Source organism: Macaca fascicularis, chromosome 6 (genome assembly GCF_037993035.2).
Source record: "Macaca fascicularis isolate 582-1 chromosome 6, T2T-MFA8v1.1".
In the NCBI taxonomy this organism is placed as follows: Eukaryota; Metazoa; Chordata; class Mammalia; order Primates; family Cercopithecidae; genus Macaca; species Macaca fascicularis.
This window is the reverse complement of record NC_088380.1, coordinates 153,827,502-153,854,720: the sequence shown is the minus strand read 5'-3', so window position 1 is coordinate 153,854,720 and position 27,219 is coordinate 153,827,502. Positions and strand designations below refer to the sequence as shown.

At 37.7% G+C, this 27,219-nt stretch overlaps 1 protein-coding gene across 24 annotated transcripts in view; it reads left to right on the top strand.

Moving 5' to 3' along the window:
• PPP2R2B (protein phosphatase 2 regulatory subunit Bbeta) overlaps positions 1-27,219 on the top strand; it is a 484,188-nt gene that overhangs the window by 31,124 nt on the left and 425,845 nt on the right. For 12 of the 24 annotated variants that reach the window (XM_065546932.1, XM_065546930.1, XM_065546926.1 and 9 more), the window contains one exon: positions 14,972-15,043. The exons of the other annotated variants lie outside the window; for them this stretch is intronic. In XM_065546932.1, coding sequence (XP_065403004.1) covers positions 15,034-15,043 — 10 coding nt within the window. In that variant the 5' untranslated portion in view covers positions 14,972-15,033. The remainder of the gene's footprint in view (positions 1-14,971; positions 15,044-27,219) is intronic. 24 annotated transcript variants of the gene reach the window in all.

Here is a 27,219-nt window from a genome sequence, read left to right as displayed (position 1 = left end):
CATAGAAATAGTAATGTTCAACTCAAGGAGTTATTGTAAGAATTAAGTAAGGCAAAAACCTTACATTGTTTGATATCGCTTTACGTCTGAAACATATTTTTTGAATTGTATATACAATGCATAAATTATCCCTGCTCTCATCTAAGGCCAAGCCTCCACTTTAAGCCGGGTCACCTCCCCTCTGTCTTACCCAAGCACATCACTCCTGCACTTGTTCCCACTCTGCCAGCACCAAGGTTTTTCTCTCTACAGGGTCATGTTTTACAGTCCACACACATGCTATAAATCATCTCATTTTAAACACTGATCTCACGAGCCTGTATCTTCCTTCACCTGCTGCCCCATCACCTGCTCCTCTTTTCAGAAAAATGTCTTGAAAGTGTCATCCACACTCACTGTTGCCACTGCTCCTCTGATTTGCGCTTTCTATCATGCCACCAAAATTGCACTTGTGAGAGTCACCAATGACCACCACACTGCAGAGTTCAGTCATGCTTTTCCAGTCCTCTTCCCACTGCAGCCCGCAGCAACACCGACAGATGATTGCTCTGTCCTTCCTGAAGGGGTTTCTTGTCTTGGCCTCAAGACGCACTCTTTCTCTCTGTTTCTCTCTCCCTTGTAGTCTCAGACTCCCTGCCAGTTCCTTATCATCTTCCTAACCTGTAAACATTGAAGCCCAGGAATCAGTCCTCTCCTTAACATATACTTGCTCATAAGTGATCTCATCCACTCCTATGGGCTTATATATCATTGATTTAATTTCTATATCCAGCTCCAATCTCTCCCCTAAACTGCAGACTTGTACGTCCAGCTTCCTAGCCAACATTTCCAATCAGATGCATAGTAGAGACCTCAAAACAGACCTGTTGATTTCCCTCCTGAAAAAAAACCCCTGTTTGTGCAGAATTCTTCTCCAGCCTAGGAAGTAAGAGGGAACTCTGTTCTCCTGGAGACTCAAGCCAAAAACCTTGGAGCCGGCCTCAATTTCCTTCTTTCTCTCATATCATTCTTCCTATTCTGTGGTAAATCCTTTGGGCTTCACCTCTTAAAAATATCAGGAATCCAATTGCATCTTATCACATCCATCACTCAAATGTTTCTTCACCAGAGCATCCTTTCCTGGCCTTCCTATGTAAAATATCACACACACACATGCTCACTCCCTTTCTCTCAAGATTCTCTCTCTCTCTCTGCCTCCTTTCCCACCCCCGGTTACTTTTACCCTGTTTATTTTTCCTTCATAGCACTTATCTTTACCTGACCTGTTATACATCTCTTAACTTGTTTGTTGCCTGTCTTTCCCACTATAGAATGTACGTGACATGAATGCGGAGGCTTTCTCTGTTTTGTACATTTCTATATCTCCAGTAGGCAGAACAGTTTCTCCCACATATCAAACATATAATAAATATTTGTGGATTGAAAGCACGAATATATGAGGGAATGTTTACATTAAGTCTTAGGAATAAAGTGGGGGAAATGGGTTTCAAAACTAGACAAACCTGAATTCCAATCTCAGCACTCTTAATTACCTGCTGGATGACCTTCCATTACTCAACTGGTGTATTTCCTTCTCTAATGATAATATATTGAAGTATTGTTATGAGAGTGAAAAAAAGTGTTGTAAAACACCTAGCATAATGGCTGTGAATAGTCAACGAATGGGGCGTCACATTCTTCTTTCGTATTTCCCACTGCATTCACCACAGCAATAACAAAGGATAGCCCATTAAATGTTTTGCTTACCTACAAAGCTAGCATTTATTGTAGGCTCATTACTTGCCAGGCCTTGTGCTAAGTACTTTACAGTTACTATCTCTCAAAAATATTATGAGATAAGTACTATTCATTTTCCCTATTTTACAGATGAGCAGATAAGGCACAAAAAGACTGAGTAACCTATCAAAAACCACCCAGCCAAAATGTGATAGATCAGGGTGTGTACCCACACTGCCTGAGTCCGGAGTCCAGGCTCTCTGCTGCCCTACAAGACTGCCTACATTTCAGGCATTGTTCTTAGCACATGGATAATTAAAAGAAAAAAAACACTCATCTGTACTTTAAGGTACAGTGACTAGCAAGAGGGAAAAAGGCGTACGCACACAACTCTAACAGGTTTTAACCCTGGCTATGCATGGGAATCACCTCGGCAAATACACAGAGCTATCTCTACCACAGCCCTATTGAATTACATCCCCTGGAACTGGGCCCCCAGAATCTCAGTTTTTAAGCTTCCCCAAGTGAATCTTCTCTACAGTCAGAGGTAAGAACTCAGCAATGGCCAGCCTAGAGAAATATACTAAAAGCTCAAGGGAAGGGCTCTGGGAGAAAATCTCTCTAAAATGACAGTAAATCTGCAGCTGAAAAGAGGTTACTTTTGGTGAAGGCTTCTGATATCTGGCAGAAAAGTACCTGCCGTGGGAAGAATCAAGGCACTGTCATCTACCTAAGAGTTCAGTGAAACTATGTTGAGCACTTATTTGCTTCAAGGTAGCTGTGAATTTGCTTCAAGAGTTTATATTCAGGTATTGGCGAAAACATCTACCTAATATACAGAAAGTCATTTTATTTCCTGGCCTTTAATTTTATCATCTATAAAAAGGGAGGGAAATGTTGCATATATCAGACAAGTGCTTTGGTGAGTAAATGTGATCATTCATACCAAGTAGATGTGCATTACCCAGTGCAAATTAAGAGCTTAATAAAAATTAGCTATTATTAATACTCTTTATATTAGTAGAGGCCCCAGAAATCAGTTCTTGGCCTTTGTACATTTTGGGGGGTGGAGTTTAAGAAACTTTTTAAAAATTGACAAATAATTGTACATATTCATGGCATATGTTGTGATGTTTTGACACCTACCATGTACAGTGATCAGATTAGGGTAATTAGCATATTCATCATCTCAAACACTTATCCTTTCTTTGTGTTAGAAATGTTTAATATACTCCTCCCAGATATTTGAAGCTAATATAGTACGGTTAACTATAGTCATCATACAGTGGTATAGAACACTGGAACTTATCCTTCCTATCCAGCTATAAATGTGTGTCCTTTAACAAATCTCTCCCTATCCCTCTCTACATTTGTGTGTTTTGATACAACGTGGTGATAGGAAGAATTCTGGGCCTGCAGTTCAGAGTCATCTAGATTCCAGTCCTCTTCACACGTGATATCCCCTTGAGAAATTGACTAATCCTGCTATGCCTCAGAGTCAAACGACAATATAATGAAACTTGGTGATGTTGGCATCAGATTAAGGGATATGTGCTTTGGGAAGTATATCCCCCTCTTAAATCTTCCCATATTAAATTAGAAGTGGTAACCCATTTTCAGGAGTTTCTAATATAATCCATAAGGAACTCAGCAGAGGGAGGACAGATACTCAAGTTTAATAAAAACTAACTGAGCACCAGGCATTCTCCCTGTGTTATCACAGGAGGATGATTATCCCAAGTCTGCATGGTATTATCCACATTATACAGGTGAAAAGAGTGAGGGAGGACTTGTGAGATGAAATATTTGGTTGCAAATGCCTTTCACTTTGGAATCAGATAAACTAGAGTTTTAATTATGACTTATAGTGATTTATCCTCTGAGTGTGTTTTTTTTCAACTTTATAGAAGTAATAATGCTTCCTTTTCATGTTTAATTGTAAGAATCAAGACATTGAATGCAATGTGCCTGGTAGCCACCTAATAGATGGCACCTGTACTTACACTGACAGGTCTGGGTCTTACCAGCATGACATCAAGCTTCTTCAATTGCAAATCTGGGGTTCCTCCCACTTTGCTTGTTCCCAGCAAAAGAGGCTCCTGTTTTCATTCTTTGACTCTTTCAACCTACATCACCTTGACTGGTGTTTGCCTGTAACACACACTGATCAGTGCTGTTTTGATTTGTGTTTCGGGATCTATTTTTTGTCTTTGGTTTTTGTGCCCCAAGGCAATTCCTTCATTTTGACTCAATTTTATAAATCTAATAGAAAAATCACCGGCAGTGAAATCACTGCCATCGTTAGAGAGACAGGCTCATTAGTTTTCTGAGTCATTGTTTCTTCACTGGCAGACTGAACTGAGAGAAAAGATGGGCTGAGAGGGCCAAGGCCTTTATCTTCAAAAGTGTCTGCAAAAGCACAGTTAGTAGAAAAAGCAAACAGGAGGCAAATAAATGTATGACTTTGAAGATATGTATGAAAGCCTGCTCTGGATCTTATTGTTGATACATGAGAATGTCACTTTTTGGGAAATTTTGGGAGCAAATTCAGTATTCTGTGAACTGCCTTGCAAGAGCAGTTATTCATTTATTTATTCATTTATTCAAAAAATACAAACACACACATAAAGAACATCTCTATTATGTGTCAGATATTAGCTGGGCGATGGGTTCACAGGTAGTAAAAATAGATATGGCTCCTGCTATTATGGTAGGCAAATAAATTAACCTAATAAATTAATGTAAACTGTGAAAAATGCAGCAATGGAGAGGATATGACATTAGGACAAGATCTAATGAGGCTTTGTTATGCACAGGAAGATCAGGAGAGCTTCCCTAAAGAAGTGTCACTTGAGCTGAGATCTGAAGGATGAGTCAAACTTAACTAGGAAGAATGAGAGAGAGGATATTTTAGGCAAAGGAGAGTACGTTTGCAAGTTCCAGTCCCCAGAGGGTCATGGTGAAAGCAAGATTCTGAGGGAAAGTCATTGTAGCTGGAGCACAGAGACCAACATGGGGTACAGTGGAAATGAGGCTAGCAAGTGATGTGACCCTGTGTGCCTCTGTAACGTAAATTACAGAGTTTCATCTTAAGCCAGAGAACAACTGTAAATTATCAAGGGGTGTGCATTTTTTAAAAAAGAAAATATCATATTTGCTGCATGAAAAGATTTGTGTGACTGCTGTGAGGAAAATACATTAGAAGAGCTAAGAGCGGATTAGCACACAGTCATGCGTCGCTTAATGATGGGAATATGTTCTGAGAAATGCATGTTAGGCAGTTTCATCATTGGGGAAATATAGGCTGTGCTTACATAAATCTAGATCATAGGGCTGACTACACATCCAGGCTATATGGTATAGCCTATTGCTCCTAGGTTACAAACCTGTACAGCATGTTACAGTCCTGACTTCTGTGGGCAATTGTAACACAATGGTAAGTATTTCCATATTTAAACATATCTAAACGTAGAAAAGCTTCACTAAAAATACAATTTGAAAATCTTATGGAATCGCCATCGTATATGTGGTTGGTTATTGACCAAAATGTCATTATGCAGTACATGAATATATTTTAAGGGGTAGAACACACAAAACAGAGATAAGTGGTCACTGGAAACACTCCTTACTGTTACATTATGTAGAGTTGTAAATGGCTGTAGGTGTGCCCTCAAATTCCTGAATGTCTATCTGTGACTGTATCTGAATAGAACTGCTTTATAAACATGGAAACCTGTTTATTGTCTTGACATCCAGACAAAGAATTTTTTATTCTCAATGAGCAGTGGCAGAAACACATTCTGTTCTGTTTGGAAGTAGCAGTAAACATTCCAGGCATAGGGGTGAGTGTGCTCTTCCAGGCAGACCACTTACAAGAGCATGATGTTTGGAAGAAAAGGAAAGGCAGTCTTAGGACAGAACCACTAAGAATGTTTTCATATCATGTTTATTCAGCAAGATATAGCTGCTGCGTCAAAGCCTCCAGAAAGAATTGTGCATATGCTCAGTTGCATATATTCCTATAGAAACAGCAAAGCAGCCCTCTCAGGGGAGTTGACCAACAGTCACTCTTACAAGCCAAGGTTAGGATGCCACATCTACCTTAATTAATAATCTTTTCATTGTCCTATAACCCAGATGACAGGATGTTTAAGCATGGGAGTCGGAACCCCAAATGTAAACTCCTGCAGAAGCTAAGCACGTAGCATGAACCAAAAAAAAAAAAAAAAAAAGCATGATACTATCTGTTGTGAATTTGTGAGTTCAAGCCCTGTCTAAAGGCAACACAATTCAGTTTAAAAAACAAAAACAAAAAGAAAGAAAGAAAGAAAAGATATTGTGCAAGGAAAGCAGAGCTGCGCCAGTCCTGTAGCACACCTATTCCCATCCCATTAGAAAGAATTATAAAATTCCTATGCAAGAGAAGACTTCTGAATTCTTCTATGCCAGTCCTTCACAGGAGCCCTGAACCTCCTCGCAACACTCCTGACCAGATAGCAACAGACAGATCACCCCCTCTCAAACCTGGCCATTCTACTTCTGGACAATGCCAAGTATGCCTAAGTCTTTACATTGCACTGAAATCTAGTTCTTGGAACTACCAAATAAGAAACCTGAGGCCCTTTCCACATGAAAACTCTACATGAGAATGAGGAGGGTTTTCATATTCTGTACAGCCGAAAGATTTCAAATTCCTTCAAGCAGGGCCCTATGACTTCAGGGTGATAATAAGCATTTAGGTGGCTAGCCCTGTTGTGAGTGTTTTAATGTATTAGCTCACTTAGTGCTAATTACAGCCTAGTTAATGGAAAGCATTTATTGTGCTCATTTTACAGATGCAGACATCAAGGCCCAGAAAGATAATTAAGTTGCCCAAAGTCACATAGTTAGCAAGCAGGAGAGGTGGGATTTAGACCCAGGTAGGCTGGCTCCACACCTCTGTTCTCCCGCTTCTGAGATGGAAGGAAAACTCAGGCTTTACTGTCACAGTCCTGCATTTGAATAAAAGCTCCAACATGTCCCCTGGCCAACTGACTGCCCCTAACTAAGCCTCTGTTTCTTTATCTGTAAGGTGATGGTCATAAAATTTACTTCAGTATTGCTGTGAGATTAAATAAAATAATGCATGCAAAGAAGTAGCACAGTGCCTTGCACATACTGGGCATGCAGCAAAGACTGAGGAAGTAAATGGGTGAATAATTAAATGAAGACCTCCTGGCCCTACCGTCTTGTATTGGTTCACTAAGGCTGCCATAACAAAATGCCAGAGTCTGGGTGGCTTAAACAACAGTAGTTTATTTTCTCACAGTTCTGGAGGCTGAAGTCTCAGATCCAGTTGCCAGCAAGCTGGTTTCTCCTAGGGCCTCTCTCCTTGGCTTGCTGATGACCGCCTTCTAAACTGAGTCCTCGTGCGGTCTTTTTTCTGCATTTCTCTTCTTGCAAAAACACCACCAGTCCTGTTAAATTAAGGTCCCACCCCTAATAACCTCATTTAACCATAATTATCTCCTTAATGGCCCTATTATTAAATGCAGCCACATTTAATAATGTTGGGGGTTGGGGCTTCAAACTATGACTTTGCAGGGAGACACAGTTTAGTCCACAGCACCTCCCTCCCAAAGCTTTCTAACTCTTTGCCCCAATTCTCAAGCAAAAGACCTATTTTAGGTTGTCTTAGGAGTTCAGCCAGGAACAGGGAGTTACAGCATAAATAAGGACAAAAGACTAATAAACAGGTGTATAACATATTATCACCGCAAATCATTGTTCCACAATCCAGACTGTATAGTATTATTCTGCAGCCTAGAAATAATGCAAACAAGCTACAAGATATTAGCCCCTGATCTCCTCTAACTCTCCTCTTCACTCACCTCACTTCAGCCACACTGGCCTCCTTGCTGTTCTTCAAACAGACCACGTACATCCCCTCTCCTGGGGGATGTACACCTCTGTTTCCTCCTGAGGGCTTATCAAGACACATGCCTGCCATGCAGTCAATTCTTTATAGTGTATCCTTGAGGTGTTTTCCCCTCTTCACAGAGTTACTACTCAGGTCAGCACATTGTTCTAAGGTATTCCCAGGAATGTCAGAAACAGTCAAACCACTTTGCAGGTAAGTACAGAGGCCAAAACACCACCAGGTCATAGCAAAGGAAAGGGATTTTCTACTTGTGGCTCCCTCTGCCTGGAACGCTCTTCCCTCAGCCGCATGGTTCTTTTCCTCACTTCTTTTGTCTTTGCACAATCATCCTACATACAGGCCTTCCTGCCTACTTTGTCTGAAAAGCGTACCTCCCATCACTCACCCTTCATCTCACTCCCTAGATTTTCTTACTACTTGACATATTATGTATTTGTTTATCATTTCTTTCTCTTGCTAGACTGCTAGCTCCGTGAGAACTGGTTCTTTGTGTTTTTGCTCATTGTTGTACCTGGCATATAGTAGTGAATGATAAATCTTTGTTGGATGAATGAATAATCATCATGGTTAGTAGCAGCAAAAGGCTAAAAGTTGGTCTACCTTTTTCTAGGACAGTAGTTTCCAAATGTTAGCTACCATAAATAAGAATTATCTACAGTATTTGGCTTAAAATGCAGATTTGTACTCAGTAACCGAAAATCTGGGTAGTCCCAGAGCACTTTTAATTAGAAGATCTCAAAGCAATCCCCCACACTGTCATCAACAAAGCTTTGTCACTGAGGTGTTAGACACCATGAAGATATGCTAGAAAAGAGTTAAACAAATGAATGAAAAGCAAATAATAAAAATAAAGAAAATGAAGATCTGGGGACTTACAGCCCCCTAAAGATCTGAATCAGTAGATCCTGAGCTGAGCCCAAGAATCACCATCTTCAAGAAGTACCCCAGTGCCTTTTGAGGAAAAAACCCGAAGCATAATATTTCAAGAAACTTTGTCCTAGGATGACAAAGTTTAAAAAAAAAAAATGGCACCGCTGAACTTTGCGTAGTCTCCTTTCTTCTTCCATGTCTAGTTCAGGGTATGGAAACTCTGGACTTAGCACCAGGGAACAACGATGGTAGAGAAAAGGGGATTATATGTGCTGTTTATAATGCCCAGTTCTCTAAGTCTCAGTTGGAGAGAGCATAGCTGCAGACCTGCTAAAGGAAGGATGTTACAGGTGAACTCAGAAGCAAAGGAACAATGTCAGTTTTCTCCCTTGCCTGTATACAGAGCTATTTTCTAGATGGCTGCTGTAGCCTGTGAGGAGAGGAGGGCACCCACTGGCCCTTGACAGTCCTCATCAAGTCAGACAGCCAGAGTTGGAAGTGACATGGAAGCCCTTTTTAGATCCTGCCCACCATCTTGCGGAGAGGTTAACCCAAAACCACGGGTGAGCTACCCAAAACCACACAGAGAATTAGTGTAAACTACGAGGACTGAACCAGCCTGTGGACTCTACAGTGGTGTTTTGGCCTCTGTACTTACAAGCAAAGTGGTTTGACTGTTTCTGACGTTCCTGGGAATACCTTAGAACAATGTGCTGACCTGAGTAGCAGCTCTGTGAAGAGGGAAAAACACCTTAAGGATAAACTATAAAGAACCGACTACATGGCAAGCATATGTCTTGATAAGCCCTCAGGAGAGAACCAGCCTCAAGGTATTTTTAAATGGCTGAGGGAGGCATGTGTAATGGCACTATTATTTTACAGTTGTTTTTTTTTTAAAGGAAACTCATCTTTCTTTGAAAGTGGCCCTATTTACACACAGAATGAGCTGAAAAGACTCTCCGCTGTTATTAAGCCTTCAAGAATGTTCTCATAAGTGCTACCTTCCTCACACCGAGCACCTAACAGGGTAATTCAGGGCCAGGGCACATGTTACATGTTTGCACACACTGAGCCCCTGAAGCATCACTAAGTAATGGGCCAAGTCTGAGTGTTTTGAGCTCAGGGCTGGGGATTTGGGACAGTCATTTTTTATGAACTGGTTCTCCTACAATTTCTCCAGCCCAATCTCAAGCATGACCCTGTGCCAGCTTGCATTTGTCCCTGTCTGACTGACCTACGCTAAGCTTTCTGTACCTCCTGGGAACAGCCTCCTTCAAATTCACTTTATTTGCAGTTATTTCTAGTCTTCTGTTTGGAAATTGTGTTTTAAACTTTGATTCAGATAAATTAGAGCTGAGATGATAAATGGAAGTGATCCTATAGGTGAGGTGGTGGCCAAGGCTCTCATTACAATTCTCTGTTGATCCTCAGATATGCTAGGGTATCATACAAAATTATTTATTTGAATAATTATTTATTGGAAACAGCATTATCAGGTCATGGCACAGACCTCACCAAACTGATTAAAGTTTGAGGCTTCCAGTGATACCCAGTGTTCATTTAAAAACCCACTTGCCCAGCAAGACCCAATTTTATGGCAAGGAAGAAGAAAGGCATCTTCACTCTGTGAATTCTAGCTTTTTATAAGTGAGACTCTCAAAGCTTGCCACTTAACAGGGTAAACAAATGAAATAAGATACATAAAAGCATCTGAAACAGTGCCTGGGGCTTGGAAGGGACTCAATAAATGTTTCATTCTGCTCTTCCACCTGCCTTTGTCTACAGAGGAAATTTAGTGTTGGGCCATTTGTTCATCCCTTTATTAAGTATTACTTGAGCACCTACTATGTGTTGAGCATGCTTCTAGACACTGAGTATACAGTGCTGTAGAAGACAGATGGATCTCTGCTCTCATCTTACATTCTGGTGGGAGGAAATGGCTGATTAATCATGACAAGCATTAGGTCCAAATTAAGGTAGGAACTAAAAACAAGACGTGAACAAGGAGATTCAGATAAAATTGAAACGATGAACTTACATACATTTAACTGCAGAAATTGACTCCAAATTGGTCCTCCTGCAAGTAGGCTTCATAGATGGTCTCCATGGCAGGTTTCTGAGCAGTTGTGGCTCATTTGGGTGCTTATTGGTAAGTATTTTTCAGGCCCCAGTTGCAGATATCTCTTTTCCCATCTTGTACTCTAATTTTGCACAGGATAGTGGGCAGATGCATGATCCTGCACAGAAGTAGAGCCCGCTGGGATCTATCTGGGTCTTCAGACCCAAGGGACAGCATTCATTTCTTCAGTGTTTTTGAAGCCTCTGTGATGTACAGGCAGAGGTCAGGTTCTGGACCAATTACAATGAATACCGCCACCCACAACATGGCATTTGCATATTAGTAGGGGAAAATAGCCATGGGGAACATCAGTAACTTTTAAGATAGTGATAAGGGCTGGGAAGAACATAACAACAGGATAAATCATGGTAGTGACTGAGAGGTGATGGGCTACCAGCAATTGGGCAGACAGGGAAGGCATCTCTGAAGAGATGCATTTGAACTGAGGCTTGACTGATGGGAAAGGGTCAGCAACGCGAAGAGCCCAGTGGCGAGCATTCCAGGCAGAGGGAACTGCAAGCACAGAGGACTGGACAAAGGCTAGAATAAATTCAATATAGTATTCAAAGAATAGAAAGGTCATCGTGGAATACTGTATCTTTTCATGGTGGGGATTGCAGTTTTGTTTAAAAAAAATAATAATCTCAAATACTTAAGCCCTCCTACTTCATTATACTTTTAAAAGAAGCAGTGTATCTTAGTAGTTAGAAAACTTGGATTCTGGGGCAGTTTACTTAATCCTACAAGGGAATAATTTGGCCCTAGATCAGACCACCTGGGTTCAATCCTGGATTTTCTACCTACTAGCTAAGTGATGTTGAGCAACTTACGGAATCTTACTGTGCCTTGTTTGCCATAAAAGGGAGATAAGAATAATCCTATTGCACAGAAATCATTTGGTGATAAACTAGGATAATGAACATAAAGTGTTTACCAGCATAGGGAAAGTACCCAAAATATGTTGGCTATTATAATTCCTTCCTTGTTTCCTCTAGAAGTTTATTTTCTTGATCATTGTTGCCATCCTTTTGTCCCACCAGCTACTCATTGAACAGAAATCTAAACATAAAGTAGAAAATAGTTTCCCAAGAACTTTATAATTTGGGTGCAGTTGAAATCTTTGAAAAGTTATCAATGTAATTTAATAAAGGAAGTATTTAATGTAATTTAATAATGTCACTTAAAATTCTCATTAAATTGATTCTAGGCCCTGGAGAATTCTGTCCCCAGGGGACACTATATAGTATTCCTCCATCAAACTCATTCTCCTTTCCCTGATTTTTCATAGCTTTTATCACCCATTCATGTTATGCATTTACTTATTTTGTTGCTTAACTTATAAGAATGTAAGCTCTATGGGAACAAGGATTTGGCCTGCTCGTTCAATGAGCCATCCCCAGTTCCCTCTGATAGTGTTCAAATAATAGAGCTCAATAAATTCTTGTTTATTGAATTTATGTCTCTATACACCCCTAAAAAATATACCAGGAAGTGGGTCTGTTAATGGGTCAAAGAACCTTGGTTCTAAAAGTATCCCATAACACAATCTGAGTGCCAGTTTCTCCGTAACCCAGGAGGGCAATGACTCTACAACAGGAACTGATCTAATAAATACAAAACATTACATAAATTTATTACTTATTCCCTCAACAAACATTTATTAGGTCTTGACTTTATACCAGGCAGAGTATTAGATGCTGGTAAACAAGGGTAAATAAAAGAGAGTCCCTGGAGAGTACAGTCTTGTGGTTAATCACTCTAATTCTCATAAAAATCAATATTATCTGTTCTTATGAATCTGAAGACTAGAACCTGGAGAATAAATAAAACCTTCTGGCAATGTGCCTGTGAGTGGGCAGTCAGGAAATGCTGTTCCCGGTCTGACTCATCCCTCCTCACACCACTCTTAGGGTATTGGTGGTTTTCAGTACTATTCTATGCCATTCTACAGATGGCATAGATACATATCCCATGATACACAAAAGTTTCTCGCTCACTCAACACATACTTGTACACACACATACATCCCAATGTAAAATTCTCATTCAGCACCAAAATGAATGTTAGGAAACAAAGAACCTGAGTACACAAATGTATTTATGTATATATTTATACATATGTATATTTACAATTACATACCTATATATACATATACATATATGTACACACACACATACACCCCTTTCTGTCTCTCAGAGATTCAAGGATAAGTTCCCATCCTACCTTTTTTTTGCCTAACAATTTACTCACATGTAGCTAAGTTTTTCTTGGATCATAATGCCAGAAGTCACTCTGTCTTTAGCTCTTTCTGATTTGAATACTGGTTACCTAAATAAGCCTGTGGTATAGACTCTTTCAGACAATTGATTCCACTGCCCCTGTTGCTGTGACTTGCCTATCTTAGGCACATATTAATATTTTTTTTTCCTGAAGCTACTGTGGGTTCCTTCAAGAGTTGTATGCTGGGGTGGTTAAGCTGTCATTAGACTGCCCAGGTTCCCTGGGCTCTACTGCATGCTAACTTGGGCAAAGTTACTTAGCCTCTCTGGCATACAGTTTGCTCATCTAAAAACTTGAGTCATGATAAGACTGTATAGGTTTAATGTGGAATTAAATGAGCTAATTCATGTAGTGGTTAGCAAAATTTCTGACACATTTCAATAGCTTAATAGAATTTGTTGATTTTCTTTTTCATACTTCCTCTCTGCTGTTTCCATCACTTGCTAATCTAGGCACAAATTAAGCCATTACTAAATTTCACAAAATGTCTTTCTAATGCTATGTTTCAATGGATTTTAAGGGCAGGGTTAATTCTCCAAATGCATAAAAATAATTGCATTTAATCAAAACCACAATGAAATACTATCTCACACCAGCCAGAATTGCTACTATTAAAAAGTCAAAAAAACAACAGATGCTGGTGAGGTTGCAGAGAAAAAGGAATGCTTTTACCCTGTTGGTCGGAAGGTAAACTATTTCAACCATTGTGGAAGACAGTGTGGCAATTCCTCAAAGACTTAGAAGCAGAAATACCATTTGACTCAGCAATCCCATTACTAGGTGTATACCCAAATGAATATAAATTGTTCTGTTACAAAGACACATGCATGTACATGTTCATTACAGAACTATTCACAATAGCAAAGACATGGAATCAACCTAAGTGCCCATCAATGATAGACTGGATAAAGAAAATGTGGTACATGGACACCATGGAATACTATGCAGCCAAAAAAAGGAATGAGATCATGTCCTTTTCAGAGACATGGATGGAGCTGGAGGCCATTATCCTTAGCAAACTAACATAGGAACAGAAAACCAAATACTGCATGTTATCTCTTATAAGTGGGAACTCAATGATGAGAACACATGGACACATGGGGGGAAACAACACACACTGGGGTCTGTTGGAAGGTGGAGGGTGGGAGGAGGGAGAGCATCAAGAAGAAAATAGCTAATAGATGCTGAGCTTAGTTCCTGGGTGATGGGATGATCTGTGCAGCAAACCATCATGGCACACTTTTACCTGAGTAACAAACCTGCACATCCTGCACATGTATCCCTGAACTTAAAATGAAAGTTGGAAATTTAAAAAAAATAATCACTGTACTTTATACCACAAAATATTAATATAGAACACGAAAATTCTAAGAAAATTCATTGAGAAAAAGCAACAAATATTACAACACTTTGTGAAGTGATTTAGTATGATTATATTTTTATAGTACCAAATAACCAGGTAGAAAATTAAAATTTTAATCAATTATCTAGACACAAACTTTTGTTTTTCCTTTAGTTTTCATCAAAACATTTGCAGTTATATAAAGACAGACTCTTGGTCTTTGAGGTTTTTATCTTCCTAAGACTTTTCTTAACTATTTTTCTCTTTCCATTCTCTCCTATTTCAAACTAAACTTCTTGGCAGATGTAAATGACTTTCTACTTTGCATGTAATTTTGTTTCTTAGATAACAGAATAAATGGGTCAAGCTAAGCCCCAAGATTAAATGGTCTAGCAAAGTCAGTCTTTCTGATTTTCCTGAACTCAAAGTCTTTAGAGTGTACTTATTAGAGGGTTATTCTAACAGAAGACAAAGGGATTCAGAGTGAATGACCTGACTTTGGTTTGTCCTTCTGATATGGTTTGGCTCTGTGTCCCCACCCAAATCTCATGTTAAATTGTAATCCCCACATGTTGAAGAAGGGGCCTAGGGGGAGGTGATTGGATCATGGGGGACACAATCCCCCTTGCTATTCTCGTGATAGAGTTCTCATGAGATCTAATGGTTGAAACATGTGGCACCTTCTCCCCTCACTCTCTCTCTTTCTCTCCTGCTACCATGTAAGATGTGCCTTGCTTCCCCTTCGCCTTCTGCCATGATTGTAAGTTTCCTGAGGCCTCCCCAGCCATGCAGAACTGTGAGTCAATTAAACTTCTTTTCTTTATAAATTACCCAGTCTCAGGCAGTTCTTTATACAATAGCAGTGTGAGAACGAACTAATGCACCTTCCTTCTGGGAATGATGTTAAATGAGCCGAGTTAAGAGTTTGCTACCAAAGTTTCATCTGGCTGTCATGATATAAAGTGTTCTCTCTCCCTTCCTCTTCCTCCCTGCCCCACATCTCCCCCTTCTACCACCATCACTGATTACCAAATGGGTTGTTTAAAAAAGTTTCAGTCATCAGTCATTCAAAGTCTTTCTTATCATTACCTGGTTTTGTGGTCTTGAGAAACTAACGGAAACATTCCAAAACTCATACATCTTATCTATAAAGTGCACATTATAATAGGATCTAATTCAGAGGGTTGATGTAATAAATAAATGAGATAATTTAGCACCTTGACAGGAATAAAAGGTCAATTGAACATATACAATCATTATTATTACAAGAAATATGTAATAGTTCTATAAGAAGAGAGAGGGTATAGGCAAAGGAAAAAAACATGGATTTTAAACTTTACTTATTTCCTTTTAAGTAAAGAAAAAATAAACATGGACTCATTCCAAAGAAGTGACATTTAGAAGAGCAGTGGTGTGAGAGCTTGAGAGTATATTCCTTTCATTGTCATTCACTGCAATATTCCACAGATAAGTAATAAGGACCTACTATGGGTCATTATTTTATTATGGGTCACTATTATTTTAGATGCTGGGAAAATGGTAATGAACAAAACAAACAATAATAGGAAAAATATTCTAAATAAATAACTTGGGTTAGCTACAAAAATTGTGAAGAAGATAATACAGGATAGTGTGATAATGAAATACTGAGTGGCCGTTAAATATGGTGGTCCAGGAAGCTGAAGATTTGAAGGACATGAGGTCATCAACCATATAAAAATCAGGGGAGAGGATCTTCTAGACAGAGTGAAGAGCAAGTAAAAGGGACCTTAAGCAGTAATGAGCTTACTCTGTTAGCATAAAAGAAAGCAGAGCAGTGTAGCTAGAGCTTAGTTTGCAAGAGGAAGAATGATGAAGCCAGAGTCAGTATAGAAGGTAGGGGCCAGGCCATATATGGCCTTAAACACCATGATAAGAAACTTGGCTTTATTTTCAGTGTAATAGGAAACCTTTGCAGTTTAAAGTAGGTCAAGGACTTATTTTTTTTATTTTTAAGCTATTTGGTTGCTGTGTAGAGATAAATGATAGGGAAACAAGAGTAGGAGGCAGGAATACCAATAAGAGGCTATCACAGTTGGTGGACAAGAAAGGACAGAGGCTTGGATTAATGCAACAGCAGAGAAGCTGTAAAGAAATGAATAGATATTGGATCAATTATTTTGGAGGCAGAGTTGATAGGATTGCTAGTAAATTGGATAAGTTTAAGTATGGTGTCAATTGGGAAATATGAGTGGCATCCCTGTGATGAAGGCTTGACTTGCTATGTAGGCTTATAGATAGCAAAGAATGAGGATGCATCACCTCCCAATCCACCATCTGTCTGTATCCCAAACCACCTACAACCTTCCCAACCCCATTCCAGTCAGAAGTCATCTAAGCAAAAGGAAGTACAGTCTAGCTATGAGTATCTTCTCAGGTTCATTCCACAAATTGTCATTCATATTTGTTACTATGTTCTAGACTAAGTTATGAGTACTGGTCATACAGTAGCAAGCAAGATAGACACACCTCTGTTCCAGTGCAACTTATGTTTTTTGTTTGTTTGTTTGCTTGTTTTGTTTTGTTTTTTTGAGACACAGTCTCGCTCTGTTGCCCAGACTGGAGTGTAGTGGCACGATCTTGGCTCACTGCAACCTCTGCCTCCCGGGTTCAGGCAATTCTCCTGCCTCAGCCTCCCAAGTAGCTGGGACTACAGGCGCCCACCACCACGCCCGGCTAATTTTTGTATTTTTAGTAGAGACGGGGTTTCACCATATTGGCCAGGCTGGTCTTGAACTCCTGAACTTGTGATCCACCTGCCTCGGCTTCCCAAAGTGCTGGGATTACAGGCATGAGCCACCGTGCCTGGCCTGCAACTTATGTTCTAATAGGGGAAGTTGTACTGTAAAAAGGAAATACAACAAAATATCAGGCACCTAAAACTACTATGACAAAATAGGGATAGGAGAATATGTTAGTAACTGTTGGATTGCTACATTAGAATAGATATTCAAGGGCCTCTATTCAAGGGTATCAGAGTTCTGTTTGAGTAAAATTAACTTTAGCTATGTATCATCCATCCATGGAGTGACATCAAATAGGCCATGAGTTTTGGGAAGAGAACAGAATGAGAGGTGTAGATGGTAGTTAAAGCCATGCGCCTGGGTGGTTATTAAGAGAAAAAGTAGAAATTGAAAATAGAAGGAGGCCCAGGACCAAATACTTATTGGCCTGACTTCCTGATCAGTAATCTTCTCTACTTCTATAGTACAGCAGCTTTTAAATCCATTGATTGCATTCTTAATTTGAGTATTTAATATTTGTTTTCTTAACCTAAGGTTTTCATTTGTCACTATGGCATGGTCTCATAATTTTCAAAAAATTAAAAAACAGTAGATGTTGGCATGGATGCAGTGAACAGTGAACACTTCTACACTGCTGGTGGGAATGTAAACTAGCACAGCCACTATGAAAAACAATATGGAGAGTGTAGATATTCTTTAAAAAACTAAAAGTAGAACTACCATTTGATCCAGAAATCCCACACCTGGGTATCTACCCAGAGGAAAAGAACTCATTATTCGAAAAAGATACTTGCACAAGCATGTTTATAGCAGCACAACTTACAATAGCAAAATTGTGGGACCAACCCAAATGTCCATCAATAAACAAGTGGATGAAGAAACTGTGGTATATATACATATGATCGAATACTACACAGCCATAAAAAAGAATGAATTAACAGCATTTGCAGTGACCTGGATGAGAATGGAGACTATATTCTAAGTGAAGTAACTCAAAAATGGAACACCAAACATCTGTGTTTTCACTGATATGTGAGAGCTAAACTATGAGGATGCAAAGGCATAAGAATGCTACAGTGGACTTTGAGGACTTAAGGGGAAGAGAGAGAGAGGGGCGAGAGCTAAAAGACTATAAATATGGTGCAGTGCGTACTGCTTGGGTGATAGGTGCACCAAAATCTCACAAATCACCACTAAAGAACTTACTCGTGTAACCAAACAAAATAGACACACCTCTGTTCCAGTGCCATTCTTACAGGAGTAAGGCGGTATCACATTGTGGTTTTCATTTGCATTTCCCTAATCATTAGTGATGTTGAGCATTTTTTCATATGTTTGTTGGCCATTTATGTATCTTCTTTTGATAATTGTCTATTCATGTCCTTAGCCCACTTTTTGATGGGATTGTTTGTTTTTTTCTTACTGATTTGTTTGAGTTGTTGTAGGATGTTAGTCCTTTGTCAGATGTATAGATTGTGAAGATTTTCTCCTACTCTATGGGTTGTCTGTTTACTCTGCTGACTGTTCCTTTTGCTGTGCAAAAGCTCTGTAGTTTAATTAGGTCCTAGCTATTTATCTTTGTTTTTCTTGCATTTGCTTTGGGTTATTGGTCATTAAATCTTTGCCTAAGTCAATGTCTAGAAGGTTTCTTCCAATGCTATCTTCTAGAATTTTTATAGATTCAGGTCTTAAGTTTAAGTCGTTAATCCATCTTGAGTTGATTTTTGTATAAGATGAGAGACGAGGATCCAGTTTCATTATCCTACATGTGGTTAGCCAATTATCCCAGCACCATTTGTTGAAAAGAGTGTCCTTTCTCCACTTTATGTTTTTGTTTGCTTTGTCGAAGATCAGTTGACTGTTAAGTATTTGGGTTTATTTCTGGGTTCTCTATTCTTTTCCATTGGTCTGTGTGCCTAAATACAAAGCGTAGAAAATGAGAAAAAAGCCAAAAGATACATGGGATATAGTAAAAAGGTCTAACATATTTTTAATTGAGGTCCAAGAAGTATGACAGAGAGGTAATGAGCCATATCAATATTTGAGGAGATACAGACTGCGATTTTTCTAAAATTGATGAAAACCATTGAACTACAGATTTAAGAACTGTTATAACTCCAGTCAAGATAAATTTTTTAAAAAATAACTATGCCTAGGCACATCATAGTAGAACTGCTAAGAAATGAAACAACATCTTAAAACTCGAGACAAACACATACTACCATTAAAACAAAAACAGTTGGACAGCTGAATTTTTAATGAAATTATGGAACCCCAAAGACAGTAGAGTCACAGCTTTAAAATGCTGAAAGGAGCTAACTGCCACTCTAGAATGTTCTATCTAATAAAATAACCTTTAAGATAAAAGCAAAATAAAGATGTTTTTAAATGAGTAAAATATGAGATAATTTATTGCAAGGAGAGACATGCATTTAAAATACAGAAGTGAGTGAACAATAATGAAAAGTGTTGTAAGTTGATGGAAAAAATGACAGAAATAATAACATGTAAAGTTTAAAACAGGGGACAAAAATAACAAATAACAGAAGGAAGGGATTAAGGGAGTTAAAGTTTTTAAGCTCTCTTACACTTTGGGGAAAGTAGTAAGATAGCTAATATAAATTAGACTTTAATAATTAATAGATATATGCTGTAATTTCTAGTGCAACCAATATTTTTAAAATGGTAAAGTAATTCATGAGTTACAAGCTAATAGAGGGAAATTTCAGAAGTTAAAAATACATTCCTAGGCCAAAATAAAACAAATAAACCCTATGGTAGTTACATTAATTGTAAATGGACTAAAAAGCTAAAGGCTAGTTCTAGAACTGAATTTTTAAAAATTGTATTATCAATATGCATGATAAAATCTCTCAGCAAGCTACAGGTAGAAGGGAACATTTTAATGGGATATTTTCATAGAGAATATGAAAGTACTTATAGGCAAACTATTTAGAATAAATAGGTAATTTTGCAAGGTGTTCAGATACCTAATTAACATGTAAATTGAACTTGTATCTTCACATGATAACAACAAACATTTAAAATGATTTTGGGGGGTTATATCATTTCTAAGAGCAACAAAATATCAAATACTTAGGAATAAATCTAAGCAAAGAGGCTCAAAACATCAATACCAAAAAACTTTATTAGCAGAAAGTAAGGAAGACAAGTGACTAGAGGAATATATCATGTTCACAGATGGAAAGACTCAACATTGTAAAGTTGTTTATTCTTTCCTAGGTGATCTACAGCAACATGCAATTCTCATAAAAATGTCAGGATGGTTTTTGTGGAAAATGAAAAGCTAATTCTTAATTTATATAGAAATGTAAAGGGCAAGAAGCCAGCCAACACAATTGGAAGAAGAGTACAGGAATTAACCACTTATATTAGTCAGCTGGGGCTGCCATAAGAGAATATCAGAGATTGTGTGGCTTAAACAATATTGATTGATTTTCTCACAGTTCCAGAGGCTGGATTAAGGTGCTGGCAGAGTGGGTTTCTGGTGAAGCCTCTCTTCTTGGCTTGCAGACAGCTTCCTTCTTGCTGTTACCTCACATGGCCTTTCCCTTATGTGTGCCCACTTTTGGCATCTTTTCTTTTCTTATAAGCATACCAGTCCTATTGCATTAGGACCTCACTTTTATAACCTTACTTAACCTTATTTATCTCCTTAAAGACCCTTTCTCCAAATACTGTCACATTAGGAGGTTAGGGTTTTAATATATGAATTTGCAGGGGGACACAGTTCAATCTGGAACACCACCTATTAAGATACCTTATAAAGCTTCAATAATTAAAATACTGGGTATCAGATATAGGACAAACAAATAAATCAATGGAATATAATAAAGTCCAGAAACACACATTTATGTGGATTTCCAATCTTTGAAAAGATGACACTACAGAGCAATGGAGAAAATGTGGTCTTTTCAATAAACGGTGTGGAGAAATTTTGAAATTATTTGAGGAAAAATCATCTTGGTCCCTACCACAGGCACATAAAGCAATTTCAAATGAAATGTTTAAAATGTGTAAAATAAAATACTAAATTTTCTAGAAGATAACATAAAATATTGAAAACCTTAGGTAGGTTAAAATGTTTAAAATGACATAAAAAGTGATAATAATCATTAACGGAAATATTGATAAATTAGACTACATTAAAGTTAAATTTTCCTATTCATCAAAAAAAAAAAAAAAAAAAAAAAAAGAGTTAAGAGACTGGAAAGGCAAGCCACAGTGTAGAAAAATAAGTTAGCAAAGCAGGTGACTACCAACAGACTTGACATCAGATTATAAAGAACTACAAATAAGAAAGACTCTGACAGCTCAATAGAACAATAGGCAAGAGACTTGACAGGCATTTCAAAAAAGAGAATAAGTACTTGAAAATGTAGTCAATTCTATTATCAGGAAAATGCACATTAAACCCACAATGGAATACCACTACATACTGATCAGAATGGCTAGAATTAAAAGGACTAAAAATACCAGTGGTGGTTAAGGATATTGTGATACTAAAAATCTCATATGTGACCAGTGAGAGTATAAATTATCACAACCACTTTGGAAAATGGGCAAATCCACTAAAACTGCATATACACATACAGTTAATCCAACTATTCTACTAAGTATATATCCAAGAGAAACACATATATATATTCACCAAAAGACATGTATAAGAATGTTCATAGCAGTACTGTAGATGATAACGCTAAATGAAAACAACTCAATATCCATAAAAAATAGAATGACCAAGTAAATTGTGAGATATTTATATAAGGGATTGCTTACAGGAATGAAAATATACTGTATTGCTTCATTGATATACATTTCAAAAACAAAATATCGGAAGTCACGATAGTGTTTGCTTTGGGATAAAATGGGGAATGACTGAGGTAGGAATCCAAAGGTGTTTTTGAGTATTGGTTCTAGTTCTTGATCTAGGTGGTGGTTACATGGGTGAAAAAAAAATCATTTAATGCCTTTTCTGTATACATGTTACTCTTCAATTTAAAAAGCATAGTACAGTAACCAGGAGCTAAATCATTATTAGCCTTGGTCCTGCAGGATCAAGAAGGGAGAAGAGGTTACTGAATCCTAAAAATGAGAAGTCTTAATTGAGTTCTTTGCTTCTAAAGGAGCCAAGGTCTTCTGTTAAGAGGCAAAGCCAACTGAAGACCTTGCCGAAAAGAATATGTGTGTGTAAATATCTTCCACCTTCCCTCTTATCTCCTCTTGGAAATTCCTATAGTTTAAACCTGACCAGCAGTCAGAGAGCATGGAAAACTGTTGATAAAGTCAATTTCAAGGCTCTCGTCTGCCTGAAGTACAGACAAAAGCCACAAAATCCATGCCAGCAGAGTTGCCTCTTGTTAAAAAGATGTCCTGGAAGCCCCAGCCACTGACTTCTCTTATCTCTCATTGCCCAAATGAGACACTTAAGCACCCATAATTGAAAGTGAAGTTGAGAAAATGTATTTTTTAATGAACTTTGTTGGGACATAATTTGCATGCAATAAAATGCACCCATTTTAAAGAGTGTAATTCAAGGAATTTTAACGCATGTGTACTCCCATTGATCATCACCACAGTGAAGATACAGAACATTTCAATCATTCCAAAAAGATTACTTAGTGACCATTTACAGTGAATCTCCTTAGGCAACCACACCAATTTTTTTTTTTTTTTTTTTTTTTTTTTGAGACCGAGTCTCGTTTTGTTGCCAGGCTGGAGTGCAGTGGCGCAATCTTGGCTCACTGCAACCTCTGACTCCTGGTTCAAGTGATTCTCCTGCCTCAGCCTCCCGAGTGGCTGGGATTACAGGCACATGCCACCATGCCCAGCTAATTTTTGTATTTTTAGTAGAGACGAGGCTTCACCACTTTGGCCAGGATGGTCTCGATCTCCTGACCTCATGATCTGCCAGCCTCTGCCTCACAAAGTGCTGGGATTAGAGGCGTGAACCACTGCGCCCGACCCACTAATTTTTAATTGAGGTGAAATCCATACAACATAAAATTAACCATTTTCAGATGAACAATGCAGTGATATTTAGTACATTTACAATTTTGTGTAACCACAGTGACTTGATCATTATATGTTGGCTTATCCTTATAGAACTTGATATAAATGGATGTGTATTGTATGCGTTCCTTTTTGTCTGACTTCTTCCAGCAAAATGTTCTTGTGATTCATCCATGCTATTGCATGTCAGTAGTTCCTTCATTTTATCACTGCATAGTATTCTATTGTGTGAATATACAAAAATCTGTTTATTCTTTTACTTGATGATAGATATTTGTGTGGTTTCCAGTTTCTATTATGAAAAAAGCTACTGGGAACTGTGTTTTACAAAGCTTTTTGAGAACACATGCTTTGATTGCCTCTGACTAAATTGGAGTAGAATTGCTGGGTCATGTGGTTAGTGTATATTTAGTACTATAAGAAATTTCCAAACTATTTTCCGAAGTAGTTACACGCTCATCAGCAGTGTATGAGAGTTCCAGTTGCTCCACGTAATGGCCAACATTTGCAATTGCCACTGTTTTTAAGAATTCTAGTGAGTGTGTAGTAGTATCTTTTCATGGTTTTAATTTTTGTTTCCCTGGTAGCTAAAGATATTGAACATTTATTCATGTGCTTATTGGTCATTTGTATATTTTTGAGAAATATTTATTTAAATAGGTGTCTATTTAAAACAGCTTTGTTGAGGTATAATTGACATACAGTAAATTGTACATAATAAAATGCACAAGTACATAAGTTTTGACATACATAGAGAGATATATACACATGAAACTATCACTAATAAAGAGAATGAAAATATCTATTACCCTCAGAAAGTTTCTTGTGCCTCTTTGTAATCCATCCCTTTCCCTAGCCCTCTTTCTGCCATTATAGATTAGTTTGCAATTTCTAGAATTTTATACACATAAATATATAGAGTATGTATTTTTCCTGGCTTCTTTAACTCAGCATCATTGTTTTGAGATTCATCAATGTTACCATGTGTAGCAATAGTTCAATATTTTTGTTGCTGAGAAGTGTCCCATTGTATGGATATACCATACTTTGTCTATCTGTTGATGGATATTTGGATTGTTTCCAGTTTGGGGCTATTATTATATAAATACACTTGCTATGAACATTCATGGACAATTCTTTATATGGAGATCTATCCTTTTTCCCTCTGGAGTAGGTACTTAGGTGGAAAATGGTTTGATCATATGATAGGGGAACATTTTAAGAAACTGTCAAATTGTTTTCTAAAGTGATTGTGCCATTTTACATTCTCACCAGCAATGTATGAGAGTTCCAGTTCCTCAGCATTCTCACTACCACTTGGGAGAGAAAGTCTTTTTATTTTTACTCATTCTACTAAGAGTATAGTGGTATTTCACTGCAGTTTGAATTTATATTTCCCTAATGACTAAGGAAGCAGGGCATCTTTTTATGTTGTTATTTGCTTACTTCTAAATGCTAACATTTTGTTATGGATTACCATATCTGTTTCCAGTTTTAGTTTCCTCTGTGTCTTCTTTGGTGAAATGTCTGTTCAAATATTTTGCCCATCTTTCAGTTGGATTGTTTGCTTTCTTGTAATTGAGTTTTGAGAGTCCTTTATATATCCTAGATCCAAGTCCTTTTATCAGGTATGTGATTTACAAATATTTTCTCATGGCCTATGGTTTATCTTTTCATTCTCTTCGTGGTATCTTTTACATAGCAGAAGTTTTTAATTTTGATGAAGTTCAATTTATTAATGTCTTTTTTATAGATCATATTTTGGTGTCATATCTAAGAAATCTTTGCTTAACTTAAGGTTATAAAGATTTTCTCCTAGTTTGGGTTTTTGTTTTGTTTTGTATTGTTTTGTTTTGTTTGTTTGTTTTTTGTAAAGTCTTTGCGTGACTTTAGCATTGGGGTAATGGCTGCCTCCTGTAACATGTTGGGGATTGTTTCTTCCTTCTCCATTTTTTGAGAGAGTTTATGTAAGATTGGTATTTCTTTCTTAAATATTTGAAGGAATCTATCATTGCAACCATTTGGATCCACATTTGGGGGATGATTTTTTATTTATTAAAAATGTGATTTCTCTAGTAGATCATAGGAATTTTCAGATTCTTTATATATCAGTTTTGTTAAATTGTATCTTAGAAATTGTCTATTCCTCTGAACTGGAAAATTCATTAGCATAAAATGGTTATTTTCTTCTTAAACTTATTTTCGTCTTAAACTCTGTAAGACCTATAATGAGATCCCTTCTTTCATTTCTGATATTGTCAATTTGTTTTTTTCTCTTTCTCTTTTTCCTTCATTAGTCCAACTAGAGGTTAATCAATTTTATTGTTTTTTTTTTCAAAGGGCCTATTCGTGCTTCCATTTTTGATTCTGGCTCTTATCTTTATTTCCTTCCTTTTCTTCACTTTGGTTTGCTCAGCTCTTCTTTTTCCAGATTCTTATGGTGGTAGAAGCTTAGATCATTGATTTTAAAACTTTTATATTTTCTAACATAAGCATTTAAAGCTATAAGTTTTCTTCTAAGTGTGCCTTTATCTGCAAGTAATAAATTTTGATGTATTGTTTTGTCATCATTGCTTAGTTAAAATATTGTTGAATTTCTTTTCTGACATTTTTGAGCCATTGCGTTATTTAGAAATCTGCTGTTTAGAAAACCAAACACCGCATGTTCTCACTCATAGGTGGGAACTGAACAATGAGATCACTTGGACTCGGGAAGGGGAACATCACACACCGGGGCCTATCACGGGGAGGGGGGAGCGGGGAAGGATTGCATTGGGAGTTATACCTGATGTAAATGACAAGTTGATGGGTGCTGATGAGTTGATGGGTGCAGCACAGCAACATGGCACAAGTATACATATGTAACAAACCTGCACGTTATGCACATGTACCCTAGAACTTAAAGTATAATAATAATAAAAAAAAGAAAAAAAAAAGAAATCTGCTGTTTAATTTTTAATGTTGAAGGACATTCGGCTCTATTTTTTTTATTAATTTCTAATTTAATCTTTTGTGACCAGAGAGTGTTCTCTGTATGATTTTAGTCCTTTTAAATTCTCTGAGCCTTACTTTGTAGCTCAGTATATGATCTCTTGGTGAATATTCCACATACACTTTTTCTAAATGTGTACTGTTTTAGGTGTTGTGTGTCGTGTTTTTCAATGTCAATTAAGTGAAATTGGATAATAAAGTGTTTACGTCTTCTGCATAATTACTGATATTCATTCTACTTGTTCTATGAATTACTGAGAGAGGAATGTTGAAATTTCCAGCTATTATTGTGGATTTGTCTATTTCTCCTTTTGCTTCTGTTAGTTTTTTATTTACATTTTGGAAGCTGTTTTATAGGGCCAATATGCATTTCATATATTAATGTCTTTCTGATGCACTGACCCTTTTTATCAGCGTATTAGGGTTCTCCAGAGAAACAGAACCAGTAGGAGATAGATAGATAGATAGATAAATAGATAGATAGATAGATAGATAGATAGATAGATAGATAGATAGATGGATAGATATAGGAGGGGATTTATTATGGAGGCTGAGAAGTCCCATGATATGCTATCTGCAATTTGGAGAATAAAGAAAGCCAGTAGTGTGACTCAGTCTGAGCCCAAAGGCCAAGAACCACGGGAGCCAGTGGTGGAACTCCAAGTCCAAGGTCCAGGGCCTGAGAACTGGAGGGGCCTGTGGTGTATTGGTGTAAGTTCTGGAGATGAAGACCCAAGAACCTGGACTTTTTTGCCCCCTGATATCTGGGGGCAAAAGATGGATGTCCCATCTGCAGGAAAGAGAGCATATTTGTCCTTCCTCTACTTTTTTTCTGTCTGGGCCCTCAGTGGATTGGAAGATGCCAGCCCACATTGGTAAGGGTAATCTTCTTTACTCAGTCTACTGATTCCAATGCTAATCTCTTCTAGAAACACCCTCGCAGACACACTCAGAAATAATGTTTCACCAGCTATCTGTGTATCCCTTAACCCACTCAAATTGACACATAAAATTACCTATCAGTTATTATGAAATGCCCCATTTTGGCCCTGGCAATATAGCTTAGCCTGCCATCTGCTTGATATAATACTAAGATATCCCTCTTATGGTTATTGTTTACATCATATGTCTTTTTCTGTCCTTTTACTTTTTACCTATGTTTTTA